We start from the raw sequence: 18855 nt of genomic DNA on the forward strand, positions 1-18855 counted from the left end.
TTGACCTGTCAGCTGAGCTATTTCTGATGGGTCTAGCGCTCTTTCAGAAGAGTGCTAAACTTGTGTTTACAAGGAGCTCACACAATCTGACAAGAACTGTGGAAAGCACAGGTCAGGCATCATGTGGGTAGATGCCTTTGCAGAAGCCAGGTATCTGGTCTCTCCTGCAACTCAAGCCAAAATTGTCATGGAGGCTCAGTCATATATAGTGGTCAATAGGTCACCCAATAGCTTCGAGTAAATATTAAAATAGAGGAGTGAAAAAGTGGAGCCCTGTGGTATCCCATAACAGATGGGCCTTAGCTTAATCTTTCCCTCCTACCATGACCTCCATCAAATAGAACTGCTCACTCAGAAAGGAGAACAGATATGCATTAGTTCTGTTAAAACTAGATACCATTTTGATAAAGTACTTCAATTTTCTTAAAGTGCCAGTGGGGGCACAGATGGGCTTAGTAGCCTGTATCAGCTTAAACTGATAAATCAGCTGAGCAGAGATAGCCGAGGAGGCACACCTGAGCAAAAACGTTTCTCTTTTCCCAGGCATTTCAATATGTAAACATTTTGATTTGAGGTGCTCACACAGTGGGAGAGTGGATTTTACAATTTTAAATATCTTACTTATGTCACTTATTTATTACTTACATTTTACTATTTTACTGATGTTGGTTTTTAGTTAATGTTTAAAAACATTAACTTTGTAATCCACTTACAGAATTTCAGTTATTGGGATTAAAAATATAATAAATACTGAGGAATTATTCATCCTACCTTGCAAGCTACTGCTGTGGCCATCACAGAATGGTCTGATTAATGTTGTTGCACAAGTCCCCTCATTTACTATCTAACGGAGTATGTTTTTGGAATCACTGCTTAATCAATATAAAATCTTAAAAACATTACTAATGTGATAGTTTCTTCTTTATATAAATAGTTACTTTCAGTTGTATCTGTACTCCAGAGTTATAAGAGTTTAAAAGGTAACTATATTGGGGTGTTTCTATGTCTGCTGTTCATTTAGCACTAGTGGCTTTTGGCCTTGGTTACATGTTCCTTTGTACTCTGTCACTTGGTGCGACTGTGTAATCCCTGTCTTGCTGCCTAGAGATCAGTATTCATATAGGAATTAATATAAAATCCATACATAATCTGCAACCCAGAATGGTCATATATGAAAACTACACAGTCGTGCTAATTCATTTGTAGGGTGTCTTCTATAAACACAGTTTTGGTTTGAACTGAATTTATTACTGTAATTTCAATTTAATTTGCATATTATCTTAGAGCTTTGTTAGGACAAAAGAAAAAGTTAAATATTTAAATAAGGGATTAAAAGAACTCTGATACACATGTATCAATTCCTGCCATTACCATCAAAGAATTTAAGAGGCCTTAAAAAGAAAAATACTGTAAGAAGCATGTTGGAATGGATGAGTGATTTTAGTGTATGCTATTCAGATATCACTGTCTATCTTGATGTTTAGCAGTGAATATCTAGACATTTTTAAAAATGTCTGAGGTTTCATATTATGTACAGATGTTTTTATATTAGTCAGATGGTTTTGCAAATAGAATAGTTTCCAGGAATATGATAGAGATTCTCAAAATTATTTGAAAGAAAAAGCATTGCAACTCTTTATTCATTAAGGAAGAAGAACTACCTTTGGAACAAAATTGGAAGCTTTATGAAAACTAATCTCATTGATGTACATAAAAGGAATTCTCATTTGTCAGCAGAAGCTAGTCATAGAGACTATAAAGCTATATTATCCACAAACACTATTGCAGAGTGATGAATGGTGAATATTTAGAATAGAGAACTAGAAAAATGCTTGTTGCTTGCCTAGCAATACATATTGCATTGTCCAAACTAAGTGTGTTTCATTTTGAACTTCCAATGTAGTTTTAAAACAACTTTTATTGTAAAGATGTTGGCTTGTTTATTTTAGTAGAAAGGCTACTAAAGTGTCTAAATTCTAATTAACACTGTTGAAACCATTACCATCGTAAGTACAGTTGAAAACTCCTAGCTAAGACATAATTTGTATTCTTACCCTTGGCTTTGCCTAGCCAATATTAGTTTCAGATTTGGTCATACTTATAGTAGACCAGCTGAAATCATGGACCTTAAGTTGAGTTTTCTCTGATTTAACCAGGATTTAAATAATGATCTTCCTGGTCTAGGAAGACATCATTTGGACTTTTTAGATGATTCCAGAACAGAGAATGTGAAGTTTAGGTATATGGAACAAAATGGCCATAATAATACATTTTTTAAAATCCATTAAATCCTGTCCAATTCTCAGAGACTGCCTGGACAAGTCCCTGCAGTTTTCTTGGCAAAGTTTTTCAGAAGTGGTTTGCCACTGCCTCCTTCCTAGGGCTGAGATAAAGTGACTGACCCAAGATCACCCAGCTGGCTTTGTGCCTAACATGGGACTAGAACTCACAGTCTCCCGGTTTCTAGCCTGATGCCTTAACCACTACATCAAACTGGCTCTCAAAAAATAATAATAATAATAAGTAGTAGTAGTAGTAGTAGTTACATGTCATTATTAAATTTCACAGAATAGGATTTATTGGCTCTAATATACCTGTTGAATTGATATAACTGAGGAAAGAATTTTTCTTCTTTCTTTAAAATATCTTCTTAGGACTTGTTGATGCACTCTTTATGCATGTGAGTTTGGACAGATCCATGCATAGAAAGCTTGTAGAAACAGCAGTGTAACACCAGAGCAGGAATTAGCCGTAATCTGATTATGGCCCAAAGCTTTCCAAGATCACAGCATGCAAATCTGGGAAGCATACAAGGAACCTTGTATGTCATCTAGTATAACACCCCTCCAGTGCAGGAATCCAAATACAACATCTCTGGCAGATGGCTATTCAGTCTCTGTTTAAACCTTTCCAGTGAAGGAGAGTCCATCACTTCCCAAAGCAGGCTGTTCCCTTGTTGAACAGCACTTAACCATTAGGATTTTTTTTTCCAGATGTCCAACTGAAATCTGTTTCCTTATGATTTAATCTTATTGTCTGTTGTGTGTGTTCTGGAAAAACTGAGCAATTCTGCCCCATCTTTTTATGTGACAGTCCTTCAGATATTTGAAGTCAGCTATCATGCCTCCTGGCAGTCTTTTCCTTCCAGGCTTCTTATCATCTTGGTTGTTATCTTCTGGACATTCTCCAGATTCTAAATATCCTTTCTAAAACGTGGTGCTGAATTGGTTGCACTATTCTACAGTATGTGTGATCTGACTAGTACAGAATAGAGAAAAATGATTACTTCTCTTGATCTTGATGCCATACTGATTTGGATGCAACCTAGGATTGCACTTCCCCTTTTTGAAGATGCCTTACACAGTTGACTCATGCTTACCTGATGATCCACCAAGACACCCAGATCCTTTTCACATATACTGCTGACCAGTATTGTTTTCCCCATCCTATACTCATGCCTTTGATTTTTCCTCCCCAAATGTAGGACTTTACCTTCGTCTCTTTTAAGTTCATCTTGCTGGTTTTTGTCCATTGTTCCAGCTTCCCTATTTTTGTGTTGCCTTCAAATATGATATCCATATTTTTGAACCCCTCATTCAAGTCATTAATACATATGGTGAATTGCAGGAGGAGGGAACTCTGCAGTAAACCACTCAGCACTTCACCCCAGCTTGGACCTGTTGATGTACAGTCAGGTGCAACTGTTTAACTAGTGCTGTGTTGATCTAATGGTAGCACACTCCAGGTATTTCCACCTGTCCATTTGTCCTCCCCCAGCAGTTCTAGCAAAAAGATGGAAGGTTATCTCCAGTCTGCTGCTGACCAGTGATAAGCCATTTCCCTTGGCCCTGGAGCAAAGGAAGGTAGCCCCTGGGACAGGAGACAGTTGCCACCAACCTCTTCTTCCTTCTTCAGAGCTCCCACCCTCTATCTGTGTAAAGGAAGGATGGCCAGAGAGCAGCAGGAAGAGAACTTCGGGAGAGGGCAGGATTTCCCCTTACTGCATTGCTGTTTCCTGACTTTAGTCAAATAGCTGGGCATGTGTGGAGGAGGAAGTTGAGCCTCTGTCTGGATTTGGTTCTCTAATTATGGCCTAGAGGAACTGGAGACCAATGAAAGGCCAATAATCTTTGCAGATGGAAAAAGTGTTCTGGGATATCACTAACTGCTTCTGAATCCTTTACAGTTAGCAGCTCGGTCCATCTGTGAAATTCTTAGGAAAACAGGACGTGATAGTCCAGTCACAGTGCTCTCTGTTGCTAATTGCCATTTTTTTATTGACATATGACACAAACCTATCTTACTCTTTCTGTATGACATGAGTTCTGAGAACACTTTGAATGTAATTCTAATTTCATTTCTGAAAACAAAAAGGAGGATCTCTTTTTGCTGCCTATTGTAGGTAGAGTGGATGTTTTAGAATTTGGCCTTCAGTAACTTTAGAATTTTGTGTAAGATGATTAGGCTGATCGTTTAAAATAGTTTTTAAAATTGTGGGTTTTAAGTTTTACTGTATATTGATCATGAATGACTTTTAAACAAATGTTCTGCTTTATTGCGATGTTTTCTAGAAACTAAAGTGGGTGTTCGGTACTTAAAATAGCTGTAGTGCTAAACAGGAGTGGCTGGGCAATTCTACTGCGAAGTGTCAAAAGATTCTGTGCAGTCTGACTAAATTGTAATGGAAACTGATTATTAACTGGTTGGAGGGGGAACTCAGTTCATATAAAAATATTGCATTACTGATTCTGAAACCTTTTTTTCCTAAAGAGCATATGAAACTGAACTACAAAAATAAAAATACTGAAGTGTCTAGGATTGAAGTACAAGTAGGAATTCAGTGAGTTAACTATTGAAATTGAAGAATTTGAAAAAGGAAACCATTCAGATGAGTGAGATGAGTACAATGAAACAGTAACTTTTTTTTTTTGCCAAGGTCCAACAGAGACATACATAGGGAGTCTTAACCAACTGGTGGTTAAAGAAACAGATCACAGTTTTAAAAAGTTTGATTAAAAATCAAAGCATCTTGGTTTAGCAGGCAGAGGATGTTATATCTAAAGATTGGTTAGTCTGTGTCCCATTTCAGCTTATGAAACTGCAGTTATTTTTTGTTGCCATGCATGCTAAGAAGCTATTGGAGGAGGCTGGCCTTTCTGAGGTTTTCTGTTGAGCCTTGTACCTGTATCTCTGATTGGATAAGAACTGTTGCTAGGCTCTTCTTAGTTCCTGGGCAAATTAGAAAGTTGATTATGACCTGTTTGAACGGCTGCCTTGTTTTTCTAGGTTGTCTGCCTTCCTTTCTTGCCTTTTGTTCTTTTCCAGAAGGTACAGTAAATGAGAAGTGTTCACATCTTTTAAAAGTTGCAGTACATATAATAAAGGCTGAGTAGTCTCTAAGCACTGAACATTAATGTTTTCAATACATTAAGCTTTATTGCTTTAAATCAAAATGAAAAAGAAGTTTGTTTAACTTGATTTGGCAAAGGTGCTATTCAAGAATAAAACAAAGTTTTGTAGCACCTTAAAGAAGAATACAATTATGACTGCATAATGATCGCCCAGTTCAACAGAGATTTATACATCTGATAAAGTGGACTGTGATCCACAAAAGACTACACAATAATTTTTTTAGACTTTTAAGATTCTTTGTTCTTTCTGCTGCAAAATACTACTGTGATTCTCCCTTTGGAAACTACTGGAGAGTATTTCTGCCACTAAGAAAATACAGTTACTTGAGATAGTAATGTGGTGATAGAAATTTGAAGAATGAATGAATGAATGAATACCCCCTCTCCTGTCCAAAAGGAAGATAAGATTCAGTTGTATGATATCCCAGCTTTCTAAATTCTGCTTCCTAGATTATGAATAACTGTTTTCTGGGATAGAAGAAGGCATCCCTGTAAAACTGACCTCTCTTACTTGCATAAATCAATAGTGAAGGTGCTAAGCTTTGTGTGTCAGTACATGGTATGGCTTTTCCTTTAACTATGATGAGTGAAGTGTTAAATATGCCTGCATTAAACTGGAGTAACTTTATGAACATGGTTTAGTAGAAATGCCTGTAGGAGATGAAGACATGTCCATGAAAACAGCCAGAAAAAGAAAATTATAATTGATCAGATTAATGTAATTATGTCTGTACAAAAGCAAAGCCTGCCTGCTGGAAAAAAAAATCATTGACTGTAAGAGAAAGGACAATCTGGCAATTTAGTACCTCTAAATACTGTGCTCTTTTGTAGTGTATTGCCAAACATTTTAATCTATGTACAGAACATTTCATCATCAGAGGTTCACCAAAATATATGTGTCAGTTTTTTAAGTGATTCTTCATCTGCCCTCAAAAAGGAGACACCTATCTCATTTTATTCAAGGTGATGAAGACTGATTTTCTTTAGGGGTGTTCACACAAAATGATTGAGAACAGTATCTCTCTGTTGTGAATTAATGAAGTCTGGCTTTTTTCAAGCTTCCATGAAAGCCTGGAAAATGGGCTGCTAAAAAGTTGCCTTAACTTTAACAAGTAGATTCCTTAAAGGAGCTGCATCTTTTTTTCAAGCTCAGGTGAACTCATGGAAAGAGTTGTGCTGGTTCAATGACTAGTAGAGAGCTTCTGTATTCGTGAGAGAGCCAAAGCATTTATTCTGGATCTTTTCTGAAGAATGTGCAGCCCTAGTTTCTGTGCCTACTCTCTCAGGATATCTCCATATAAGCTGATGGAAGGGATTAGTATTTTACCAACCAGATATGCTCCCAAAGTTAAGGCAAATGGAAATGGAATTCAAAGGAGAATTGTAGATGTGGCTAGTAGCTGCTTCATAATTATCTCTTCTTAAAATACTTAAATACAAAGTATATAGCCACAGCCAAATAGATGCTTTCCCCACTCCTCTACAGTGGTGTTGTCTGAGGCAGCCCTGATAAGTAGCCACACTGCTCTGTTGAAACAACAATAGCAAAATTGTGTTCTCATGTCACACTAAATCTACCAATTTCCAGAATACATGGTTATCTCTGTAACAACAGAATGAGAAACAATCCTATAGATCATTACTTCTGTGATGAATTTTCAAACATTCTATACTTCAAGTTTCTTTTATATTTTCTAGGTGTATTTAGAAACCTTTTATCAAATTGCATGTTTTTGTGCAATTTTAAAGATGAACAAGTAAAAAAACAATATTTTGCAGTTTAAGTAGTTTCCCTCCCTGGGAGAGATATGTGCTATTAACATTGTCTGCTAACTGTACACAAATCCTCACACAGAGTTCATGTGAGAGCAAAGGAAATATGTGTTAAGTAAACTGAAATTTTAATTTCTGTAACTCTTAATGTATTCTTTAAGTACTAAGAGATACAGGCTCAGTTAACTTGCCCAAGAATTACTAAACAGATTGTGAAGAAATTTAGAGCACTTCTCTGCAATAGGTTAAATAAGATAATATGACAAGGCCCATCAATATGCATACCAGATATGTTTTTTAGCTTGTTTAAGGAACAAAGCTTACCAATTTAGTACAGGCTTAGTCCATTACACTGCATGTAATCATGCTCTGAAGATATATGAAATTACCACCTGGTTGTTCATAGGAAATTTTTTGCTATGGCTGACAAAGGCATAATATTCTAGCATCAGAATGTATAAGTTGCATGTAAAACATCCCTTGGCATCTCTAGGTCAGGCTGGGAAAGATTCTTGTCTAAAATGCTGGGAAGGTGTTGCTGATTAGACTGATTTGCTATAAAAGTTGTTATTGATCTCAATTGTATCATACAATGCAGGTGAAATTTTGTGAGAAGAAACACTATCAGTTCTGGAATAAAGCTATGGATGGCATTTGGACACAGTGCCGTGGGAATCCCCAGAAAATACTTTGTTCTGCATCAGATGCAGGTGGAAGAAACTGGTGCTTGGAAGTCACTTGCAAAGGGTGTGCGAAGTATATGGTGCTTGTTTGGTAGCTGGATCATCTTCGCTATGAATTCCCTTAGCACTTGCTTTGTGTGTGTTTCTACTGCAACATACATTTGCACTGGGTAAAACAGAAACGTTTTCCATATTCTTACTAGCCCAACAAAAAGCTGTTTGAGACACAGCACACTTTTGGATCCAAATCAAGTACTTAAAATATTGCTAACAACACACAGTATTACTTTTTTTTTAAGGGTAAAATGTAAGTACATTGCCTATCAACACAACACCCCGGTACTTGAGAATGCTGAAGCCCTTGAGATCACTGAACAGATCTGGACACTGGGAAGGCTGGTGCAGAGTCTTTTTTACTCAAGGGCTGCTGTTCTCGTAGTTACTGCTGCAAAATAACTCTTCCATTTCTTTGCAGAAGGGCAAGTGATTCTCATCAGAGCCAGACTTCATCATGCTGTAACGGGCCGTTTTTAAAAATAGCCTACTCTTAATGCGGCATAGAAACGGGAGGGGAGATGACTGCTAAATGACGGGGGCCTTGTCGGCCGTGTTTCTGCAGCTCTCGGCTGCCCCGCTGGTGAGGCTGCTGAAAGCACCGCCGGTCCTCCGCCCTCGCCCCGCCGCCTTCCAATCACTCGCTCCCCCGCTTACCGCCAGGTAGCCCGCTGGGTCCCGCCCCGAGAGCTTCCGGGTCTGCTCATTGGTGGGCGGCGAGCCAGGAGGACGGGCTCTGCTTGTCTTGTTTGTGCCCGGCTTCGGAGGCCCCGCCCGCCAGCTGTTTTTAAAGTCTCCGTCGGGTTACGCGGGAGCTGAGTGCTACGGGGCCTGTCGGTGGGAAAGGAAGCGGAGGGAGGCCGTCCCGACTCGCGTGTAGGCATGAAACTGGCGAGTGCCACCAACCCAGCTCGGGACCGCGAAGTAGGGCAGCTGTTCCGCTGTAATTGCTGTGGGAACAAGGTAAAGGACCCGGGGCGGGACAGAGGATGCGGGGAGGCGCCGTCATTTGGGGACTTGGCGATGACCAAGCAGGGAGTCTGCTATGACTTGGGTTGGGGGTGCTCTTTGGGTTTTCAGTGCCCGCTGCAGAAGCTTAATGGAGATGAGAAGCACTAAGCTGAAATGCTTTTGGCTGCGGGGTGCGAAGCCAAGCATCGAACGCGTTCACGGAAAACAGCGAGGGGGATTAGAAGGTTTGTTGGAAATAAAGGGGTTCCAGAATGACTGTTGACAGGTCTGAACTCCGCTGAAATCAACGCAAGTGTAAACAGGAGTGGATGTGGGAGAGAATAGAATGGTCCTACGGACATAAATGTATGGCCTTGGTACAGTCCTTTTTAAAGTATTTGAAATTTTGTTTGTTTATTTTATCCCCGCCCATCTCCCATCGGAAGAACTCTGGGCGTTTACAATAAAAAGTCTTGATTTTTATTTTTAAAAAATTATTTAAAAATATGATTTTAATATATATTTTTATCATGAAGTAAAAATGTACCCTTAAACTGGTTGTTCACCATAAATAATGGGAACAGCAATGGCATGGGAACGGATAGCCTGAAGTTTCTGATAATACATTCCTCTTCCTGGTGATCTGCAGGAGGGCTTTGCATGCTGTTGCTTCTTTTGCCATCTAGTTTGCCTTTGGCTTGAGCTGCAGAAAAACATGCAGGAAAAGCACGGTCAGAATGCTGTTTGTCCCTATACATAAAGTATCATAATGGCACCATTGGAAGTGTAATGCTCAAATTTGCTTTAAAGGTAGCTTTGGAAATCAGATTTTTACAGTTTATGCTGTTGAAGCTCCTGTTCAGGACCACTTTTGACCCCTGCCGTCATTAAATGCCTGCTGACCAAGGAGAACAGACTAGGTTAATGTTTTTTGCTACTTAAAAATCCTAGAATGGATGGCTGGAAACTGCAGAGAAACAGAATGCAGCTAAACCCTACAAATAACTTATTTGTGGGTAGAGCTTTTTGGCAGAGGATCAGGCTGCTGTAGGAGATGGTGGGTTGTTTGTGCAGGAGCTGTGCAAGTAGATGCTGAATGCTTTCCATCTCACAAGAATACTGTAAACCCATCCAGGATCTCTCAAAATTCTGTGACTAACTTTAGTCTTCTATTACACTAACATTCTATATTGCAGTAATTAGTCTCATGTTTATTCTGTAGCTGAAATGCTTAGTATGGTTTGTTCATTGATACCGTTTTAAGAACCTGAAATGAGTTGCCAGTTGTATGAAAATATGACTCATACCGCCATTAGGGCCCAATATCTGAGTGGGGACTTGCTGTTTTCAAGGTGTCTTTATGAACAGTGTGGAATGTGCTCTCATTTAACCAAAGAAGCCTAGTACTAAGATTTAAGGAATCGCATATTAATTCTGTAGTGAAATGAGAGAATAAGGGAATGGGATAACTCTACTTATGAAGAACATTCTCCAGGAAATTTAACATGTGTCAGTTACATGAAGCCAGTGGTGTTCCTCATAAAAGTTTTTATAGAGAATATCAGTTTTGTATAATTTCTTGATACAACTTGACATCAGCTAACTTCCTCAATTGGTTGTTTGGATGCTGACTCTAGGAAAATCTTCAGCTGTGATGTTGTCAGGCTGTAAAACAGAGAACGGTACGTGGGTGGAAATGGTTTACTTTTTCAATAAGTGTCCCCGCCCCTGAAAATCCTCCTTAACTCCAGAGATGTAATTTGCCTGTCTTATGCACTTCAGTAATAAGTGTTGAGGAAAATCTTGTTTTTTAGCCATTCATAGTACTTAAAGGGAAATGTATACACAAATCTTACGATATGAAAACATAATGTGAAATCATTTTTTAGAAACTGAAAAGAACCACAGAGATTTAAAATAGCAATTCTGTTGTTGCATGCCAATTTAAATATCTAATAATTTTCCTAATGAGAGAGAGAGAGAATGGATCCTTGTCCTAATTTGCTGACCATTTAAAAAGAGAATGGAGCAGGTATAAATGGGAGAAGAAAATCCATGTATTGGATATAGTTGACAACAGTATATGAATGAACATTAAAGGGTTATTAAAAGCCTCATAGGAAAGATGGTTTGAGGGGAGAACTTCAAAAAAAATGGAAGATCTTTGGAAACACAAATAGAAAGAGGGAAAGGGCAAAGTTGTATGAGGGAACACACACCTTTTGAGTAGTGGAGGAAATGAAGATTGCAAGATGGTAGAGCAAACCTTTTGTGGCTTTAAGTGTAAAGGTGGTAGGTGTCTGTTGGATCCTGGACTAGTTAGAAAGGGTGACTTTGGGCCAGTCTCTCTCTCTCTCTCTCTCTCAGCCCAACTCACCTCACAGGCTTGTTATGGGGAAAATAGGAGGATGAAGGCGTATTAGGTATGTTCCCTGCCTTGAGTTATGTATACTAATAAAATCTTTAAAAAATGGAGAAGGCTTCAAGAAGTCTAGATGAGAGATGGGCCGAACATGGTATGAGTTTCCCCCAAGGGAGGAGGGAATAGAGAGCAAAGAAATCCAAGACAGAACTAAACTTTTGTGTCTGTTTTCAGTAAGCTTAGAGGTGAAACTGAATAAAAAGAGGGAACCTGTGAGAAAAAGAGGGAAGATCTTGGGATATGGAGCTTCAATACTTAGATTATGACAACTGTGAGATAAAATACATGGGATTTGAGGAACCAGTTATAGGGAGTGCACTAATAAAACACCTTGAAGCATAATAATTTTTGGCTGAAGAATCAAGGTAAGGGACAAATTGTATGTATGTACTGATTCTCTAGTGCAGTGTTTCTCAACCTTGGGAACTTTAAGACATGTGGACTTCAATCCCCAGAATTTCCTAGCCAGCCATGCTGGCTGGGGAATTCTGGGCATTGAAGTCCACATATCTTAAAGTGCCCGAAGCTGAGAAACACTGCTGCAGTGTTTCTACTGTCTTTTGTGAGCCTTAGCCTTTTATCTGTGGTGAGGAACTGCTATCCTTGTGTGAACTGACAGAACAGTGAAGGATGTGAAACTAGAATAAGAAAGCTGGGGCATTTCAATCTTTGCCCATACTGGTTTGAGAGGGTCTCCAGCAAAGGTTGTGCATCTCGTGTTCATATTAGTAGTTCATCTTGTCTTTGCCTGTTACATTTATTCAAACTGAGAGATGGAATAGAAGGGAAAAAACCATATAATTTATCTGGTAGACAACTAGATCATATGCTATTAAAAATAAATAACTTATACATATTTTCCTTCCCAGTCCAGAAAACCTACACAGGAATAATGCTTACATCCATGTTTCTATTAATAGACCTGCCACCAAGCTTAAGTGGACCCTCTGTCTCAGAGCAGGGAACTAACTGCTGATATGGACACCTACAATCATTGCTGCTGGTGTCCTATGTTGGCCCAGTTGGTGGCTGTAGAGATGATGATTCTTTAGTCCAGGTATTTAGTGGTACCATCATACTTCGAAGAGCAGTTGCTGACTATCATATTACATACCCCAGTATATATTGCCCAAGAGTGACTGGGACTGTTTGGAATAGGGAAGTCATTAAATTCCCATAAAAAGAGTGCTGCTGCTACATGGGTTTGCCAGGGTGAATGAGCAGTGATAGTGGTGGCAGCTGTGCTAGCAAGATTGGGATGCTTGTGGCTACATCACAAATGCCATGCTTTCATAAGTTTCTAAAATAATTGGGGTGTGTGTATGTGTGCGTGTGAGAGAGAAAATAATGTGTGACTCATCCATCCATCCAACTATCCTTTTGGTCAGTTGGTAATTCATCAGGAGAGGTCCTGGCTCCAATTCACCATAACCTTTGCCCACATATTCATTTTGCTTTTTCAGTAGGCAGCCAAAGCTCCAGCAGTGCTTCTCAAAGGCCAAGGCTTGCCTCTTTTAATTGCTGGTCTCTACCACAGACTGCTTTCTAATGGGTGAAAATGCTTATGTACCCTAACTTGATATATCTTTCTGAATGCATCATTCCTTTCTATGCCAGAAGAAAATAAATTGTGCCTTATCCTTAGACGTAATATTTTCTGAATGAAGTCATTTTGTGCAAAAAAAAATAGAAGTGATGATTTGACTTAGGGCTTGTTCACAAATAGCAAAAGCAACTGGATTTTGTTTTGTGAATTCCATAAGTTTTTTTAAACTGCATAACCCCACAGCTACAATATTGGTTCATGCAGTGTATGTACAAAGGTGTTTTTAAAAATGCCATTTGTTGTAATCTGGATTTACTACTTCTGTAATGCGTCTAAAAGATCCTAGCTGAAAATGTTTTAATTAGGCAATGGGGCTTGAAAATTAATTCAGTGAAAGTTTTGTGGTAGATAAAAGTTTCAAATTGACCCTAAATTCAGTCTGAGAAATTACTATTTGTTCTTTGTCATTTTTAAATAGACATTTTAAAAATCCTATTGCATGTACTTTTGTGGCTTCCCCCTCAAACCCTTGATAAGATTACAGCTCTTTTACTTCCTGAAAGATACTGAGAGATTTCATACATATTCTGTTTTGCGGATATGCAGATGTACTTCAAAAGCCTTCGATATCTCTGACATTACTCTGCTAGCAGCTGTGTACTGAACTCCTTGTTCTTGACACTTTGCCAAGTACTTTATGCAAAACTAGGTTTTTTACTGAACCAGGTTTCATTGTTTTTAATGGCAGCAGAATGGTGCACTGTAAACAAGCGTGGCTTGTTATGAAGCATGGGCAGAACATTTCCACAAATTGCACTTTTGAAATACAAGGATAGTTCTGTCTCAGTGGTGAAGCATTTTTTGCTTTCAAAGCCGCAGCTGAAATGTTTATAAGTAAAAGTTCAGGTACTATAGTGTAACATTCTTTTCCAGGAACTTGGAATTAGGATTCCTAGACCACTGGGACAAGGGCCAAGCAGATTCATCCCAGAAATGGAGGTATGTAAGGGTTTGTTTTGCATGAAAACAGTGAGTTTTTTGCATTTTTGCCAGGGCTGGATGGGATTTTCAAAACTGAATGCTGCCTGAGGAACAGTTGTTAATCTGCAAATTTTTATAGGGCACCGTGAGCACAACAAATCATTGCTAGTGTTTGGCAGCAGGTCTGCTAACTTAGAAAAGGATGTTCATAGAACTTTAATATTTAATTGGCCATCTTACACTGGTTGCCCAATGTTATTGGGAATCAAATATATCACGTATTGTTTGACCTGACCTTTAATTGTTACAAACCTGCATGTTAAATAAATATAATTAGCTGATGAACTTTCATTTCAAATTAAGATTCACAAGTGGTCTTCTGAAACTGATTTATTTTCCACTACTTAGCAATTTGAAAGGCTTGCTGTAATACTTTATTGGCTGTCACATTAGTCATAATTAAATATATGCTTTCTATTTATTTCTGTTAAAATGTGCCTCCAGATAATTAACCAGTCACATTATTAATCTGTAGCTCACATACTATTTGCCATGTTTGGGCAATGGTTAATTTCTAGAATCTCCCCTCTGCCCCAACCCCATTTGTGTGCGCAGTGTATAGCAGCCTTTCTCAACCTTTGGACCCTGGAGGAACCCTTGAAATCTTTTTCAGGTGCGGGGAACCCCTGTACATTCAGGCTCAAAGATAGGCCAGAAGTTACAAAATTATTATATTTGTTTCACAGGTAGGCCTGTATATATGCAGTAGGAGTGTTCCTAAACTAAAAATAAAGAATAAAAATTACCTCTTTAATGTGAAATTGCCCAAATTTGAAATACATTTTTAAATAAATCGTGATCTCCCAGGGAACCCCTAGGGTTCCATGCAACCCTGGTTGAGAAACCCTGGTATATAAACTTAACAATTGATTTGGAGGTACCAGTTATTTAAAATCTGCAGAACAGTTGTTACTTTTGCTCCTAGAAAATATTGTTACTGTTTTTTCCCCCCCAATTCAAACAGATTCTTCAAGTGAGTGCTGAGGATCCTCAAATGCCTTCTTTGTTTGCTGAGTCTTTCACAACTTTAGGGCATTTGGATAATATTACATTGGTGATGGTTTTTCACCCACACTATCTGGAGAGCTTTTTAAAAACTCAGCATTACCTGTTGCAGATGGATGGTCCACTGCCTCTTCACTATCGACACTATATAGGTATAATGGTATGTTGAATTATCACACAGAAAACTTGGGCTTTTTTTTACAGCATTAAATTTCTCTTTCAAGTATATACCTATGTGCTTAGGGAACCTGAGTATTTCTGTGAATTTTATTAATTTGTAAAAATAACTGTGTTCTATCTTCCCAATGAAGTGTATCTTTTAATATTTGTATGTTTGTTCTTGGACAGAAAGTATTAAGAACTCTCTTGAACCTTATTCTCTGGGATCTTCCTTGGAACCCATTTCTAACAGGGAGTCTTTTATCTACTTTCAGGGGAACCTCTGGAATATTTTAAGATATCCTAATGGGTTTTCATCTGCCTTAAATATTGTACTCAGAATTATACCATAGATTCAATTTCTTTATTACATGAGTGACTCTACGTTGACTCTTGTTTACATTGTCATGTTCCATAAAAGCAGTCAGTTTGGTATCAGTGATGCTGAGTGAAATGGTTTTCTCAGTTTCCTTTCAGTCTTTCTTGACCCAAATCTTCTCTATAAGGCCTTTCCCATATTACTCATTTTTTAGCATTTGCTGAATGGAAAGCGCATAACAAAACTAAAGCACCAAAACAGAATATAATTTAAGACTAAGTGGAGCTTTAGGGAGATGGATTTAGATAATTAGATGGATTTAGATAAGAGAATTCAAGTGGAAAGCTTTAAACAACTCCTAACTCAGTACTGATGCTTTATGGCTGCATTTAAGTGAAATCCAAAATGTTAGAAGTTCTTATTCATTATAGGTAATGAATAATATATAAACTATTTATAAAATTATATAATTCCCAAAATATTAGTGCAGTTTTTCAGTAAAGCTAAGAAATAAAACAACAGTGGAAGGAGTAAATAACAGCACACAAAGTCTTTGTTAAACCACAGCTCAAATTATTATCCTGGCTTTTGTATATAAAAGGGTATATTAAAGTTATAAGTAAGAACCATGGATGGCCTGAATCTCAGTTCTGCCTACTAGGCTTCAAAGTCTAATAAAAACCAAGACTTAAAATGCAGGAGGAAAGGTTATAGTGAGTTAACCCTAACCCTTTGGTAATGGATTGTTCCCTTTTCCACCCCATCCATAGAGCTAAGATAATTTTCTGTCTGGAAATTTTCAAACAGTGAAATGGATAGAGGAAACAGAGTAAGGGAGTACAATTTTGAATGAATTCAAACTGGAGTTAGGATTAAACGATTTAAACCTCAGTGATTATGGCACTATTGTACGGTGTTGTATGGTAGTGATAACAGGAAAGAATTGTGTTTCATCACTGAATTCATACAAAGTCTTCCATTTCTGTGACCAGTTTGCAAGACACTTTTTGTATAAAATCATTTTAATTCCTTCTGATTTACAGTGCATATTAAGATAAGATTATGTACCTTTTGCAGCAGTTAGTACAGGGATTAAAGGTTCCCTACAATTTTTGCAACTTAAGATATGAACAGGATTGTTTGATCGTTGAAGTTGCCCACATGCATGCTTGACCATAGCCCATCCTGGATGAAAGCCAGTTTGGTCTAGTGGTTAAGGTGCTGGGCTAGAAACCAGGAGACTATGAGTTCTAGTCCCACTTTAGGCATGAAAGCTGGCTGGGTGACCTTGGGCCAGTCACTCTCTCTCAGCCAAACTTACCTCACAGGGTTGCTGTTGTGGGGAAAATAGGAGGAGGAAGGAGTGTTAAGTATGTTGCCCGCCTTGAGTTATTTATAAAAAATAATAAAGGCAGGATAAAAAATAATTAAATAAATAAATAGAAATAAAAATAGCCAGCTGCTAAGTGGTGCATATAGTTAGTTCTAGCCTATCCTGCTTAAGATGAGAATAGTTCTGATTAAGAAGATAACTTTAGATCTAAATACTATAAATACTGGATAGTATTATTTTTGGGTAAAATGCTTTAATGCTTTAATGCATAGTGATGACCCAACTTCAAAAAATCCTGGATGATTGAATGGATCCATGCCTGACTTGAGGGAGGGAAATTGCATCCTGGTTGGTTTTCTTGGACCTATCATCAGCTATCAGTTTTCTTGGATCTATCAGCAGTAACATCAAACATGGTGTCTTCTGGGCTACAATGTTGGGAGGAGTTTGCAAAGGGACAATATTTTATTGATCAGGTCTCATTTTAATAACATGCTTCAGAAGGTGATGCTAAGAGGTTCACATGTAACTCTTTAGCCTTTGACTTCTGGATCCCATGGTGGGAATGATTTTTATCCTTTCTGTTTGTCAACATTTATGTGAAACTGTTAAGAGAGATCACTTGAGGATAAACAGTAATTTTTTATTGCCTATGGCTGCCCTTGAAAACCATTTAAAGTTCAACGAACACAGAATAATCATTGCCCCAAAAGATTAAGCAATTGATTTGGTTCACTGTTTAGGTGCTGATTATACTTCTTTGTGCACCAGTGTTTTTGTTCTTTCTGCTTTCTGCTTGTTGAAAATGATTCTAATGATTATTCTATTTTGTAAGCCACTGTATGCAAATGCTTTTTTTAGGGGGAAAATTGGATAAATATCATTTTGATCAATGAAATTTCTTTCTGGAAATATGGTCCTTAAATCAGGGATGGGCAATGCGTAGTCCTCCAGATGAAACTGAACTCCAGCTCCCATCAGTCCTCACTACTGTGATTAGTAGTGAGAGATGATGGAGTTGTAGTTCACCCTAAACCTAACTCATTCCTGCAAATAATGGGACTTGTCTTTGCGTAAAGTTGCTTTCAAACTTAATCCATTTCACTGTATTATTTTTCAATTTTGAACTGGTACATAAGGCATACCAAAAAAGAAATATGAAAAGAAGTAACTAAAAGAGAATACATGAATTTTTCAGTAGCTTACAGCATTGTGTTTCATGCATTATTTTCCCTTTCTTGAGCAAAGTGTTCTCTGTAATTACAGTTTTAGATGACTCATGGAGCATCATTGTAGTCAGCTCTGTTTCATAATTCATGTTTGTACATTGTTTTCTAGGCTGCAGCAAGACATCAGTGCTCTTACTTGGTAAACCTTCATGTCAATTATTTTCTACAAGTTGGAGGAGATCCTAAATGGCTGAATGGTCTAGAAAATGCACCCCCAAAGTTGCAGAATTTGGGTGATTTGAATAAAATCTTGGCACACAGACCCTGGCTCATTACAAAAGAACATATTGAAGTAAGGCTATTACATAATAGTAAATCTATTATGTTCCTTAATATTTTAAATGGCCTCAGTTCTGAATCTATCATTTTAATGTTTGTTACTCAAATGTTTGGTAAGTTGGTAAATTATTAAAAACATTAAAAACTCCCAAGCTTTGATTGTGCTTAATGAAATTCTTACTAAAAGATCCACTTTATTATTGAGATACCATATGGTGTAGTGCTAAACAGTTACCAGCTCTCAACTGGATGGGTACACTTCCTTAAACTACAGTATTAATTTCTGCACTAGCATTTTATAGCAACTTCACACAGGAGCACCCAGCCATTATTGATATAAAGCCTGTCTGCATTACTATTACTTTGGCACTAAGATCATTGGATGACTTTTGAAGACACTTTAAATTGCTAGTGTGGAAATGATCTGTGGTTCCCGTCTTTGGCATATAGCCTCTGATATTGAAGAATCATTTAAGTCATTGTAGCGTCTGTCTCCAGAGCACTTTTATGAACTCTGCAACTTTTTCTCCTGTCACTTGTTGATTTTTTTTTAAAAAATAGGTTCTCCTTTTGTTTTTACTAGCTCAAAATGACACAAGGAAAGATCACCCATCCCCCACAGAAGTGCAGAATTGTATCTGATATATTTT

At 37.9% G+C, this 18855-nt stretch overlaps 1 protein-coding gene across 5 annotated transcripts in view; it reads left to right on the plus strand.

The window, feature by feature from the left end:
- SESN1 (sestrin 1) overlaps positions 1-18855 on the plus strand; it is a 49428-nt gene that overhangs the window by 20795 nt on the left and 9778 nt on the right. Inside the window, exons 1-4 of one of the 5 annotated variants that reach the window (XM_063311347.1) lie at positions 8787-8884; positions 13774-13839; positions 14846-15046; positions 18036-18218. In XM_063311347.1, the coding sequence (XP_063167417.1) occupies positions 8804-8884; positions 13774-13839; positions 14846-15046; positions 18036-18218 (531 nt within the window). In that variant the 5' untranslated portion in view covers positions 8787-8803. Of the gene's footprint in view, positions 1-8786; positions 8885-13773; positions 13840-14845; positions 15047-18035; positions 18219-18855 lie in introns of those variants that run through there. The other 4 variants (XM_063311329.1, XM_063311339.1, XM_063311364.1 and 1 more) reach the window with 4 other exon arrangements.

The sequence above is a fragment of the Candoia aspera genome, chromosome 1, assembly GCF_035149785.1.
Source record: "Candoia aspera isolate rCanAsp1 chromosome 1, rCanAsp1.hap2, whole genome shotgun sequence".
Lineage (NCBI taxonomy): Eukaryota > Metazoa > Chordata > Lepidosauria > Squamata > Boidae > Candoia > Candoia aspera.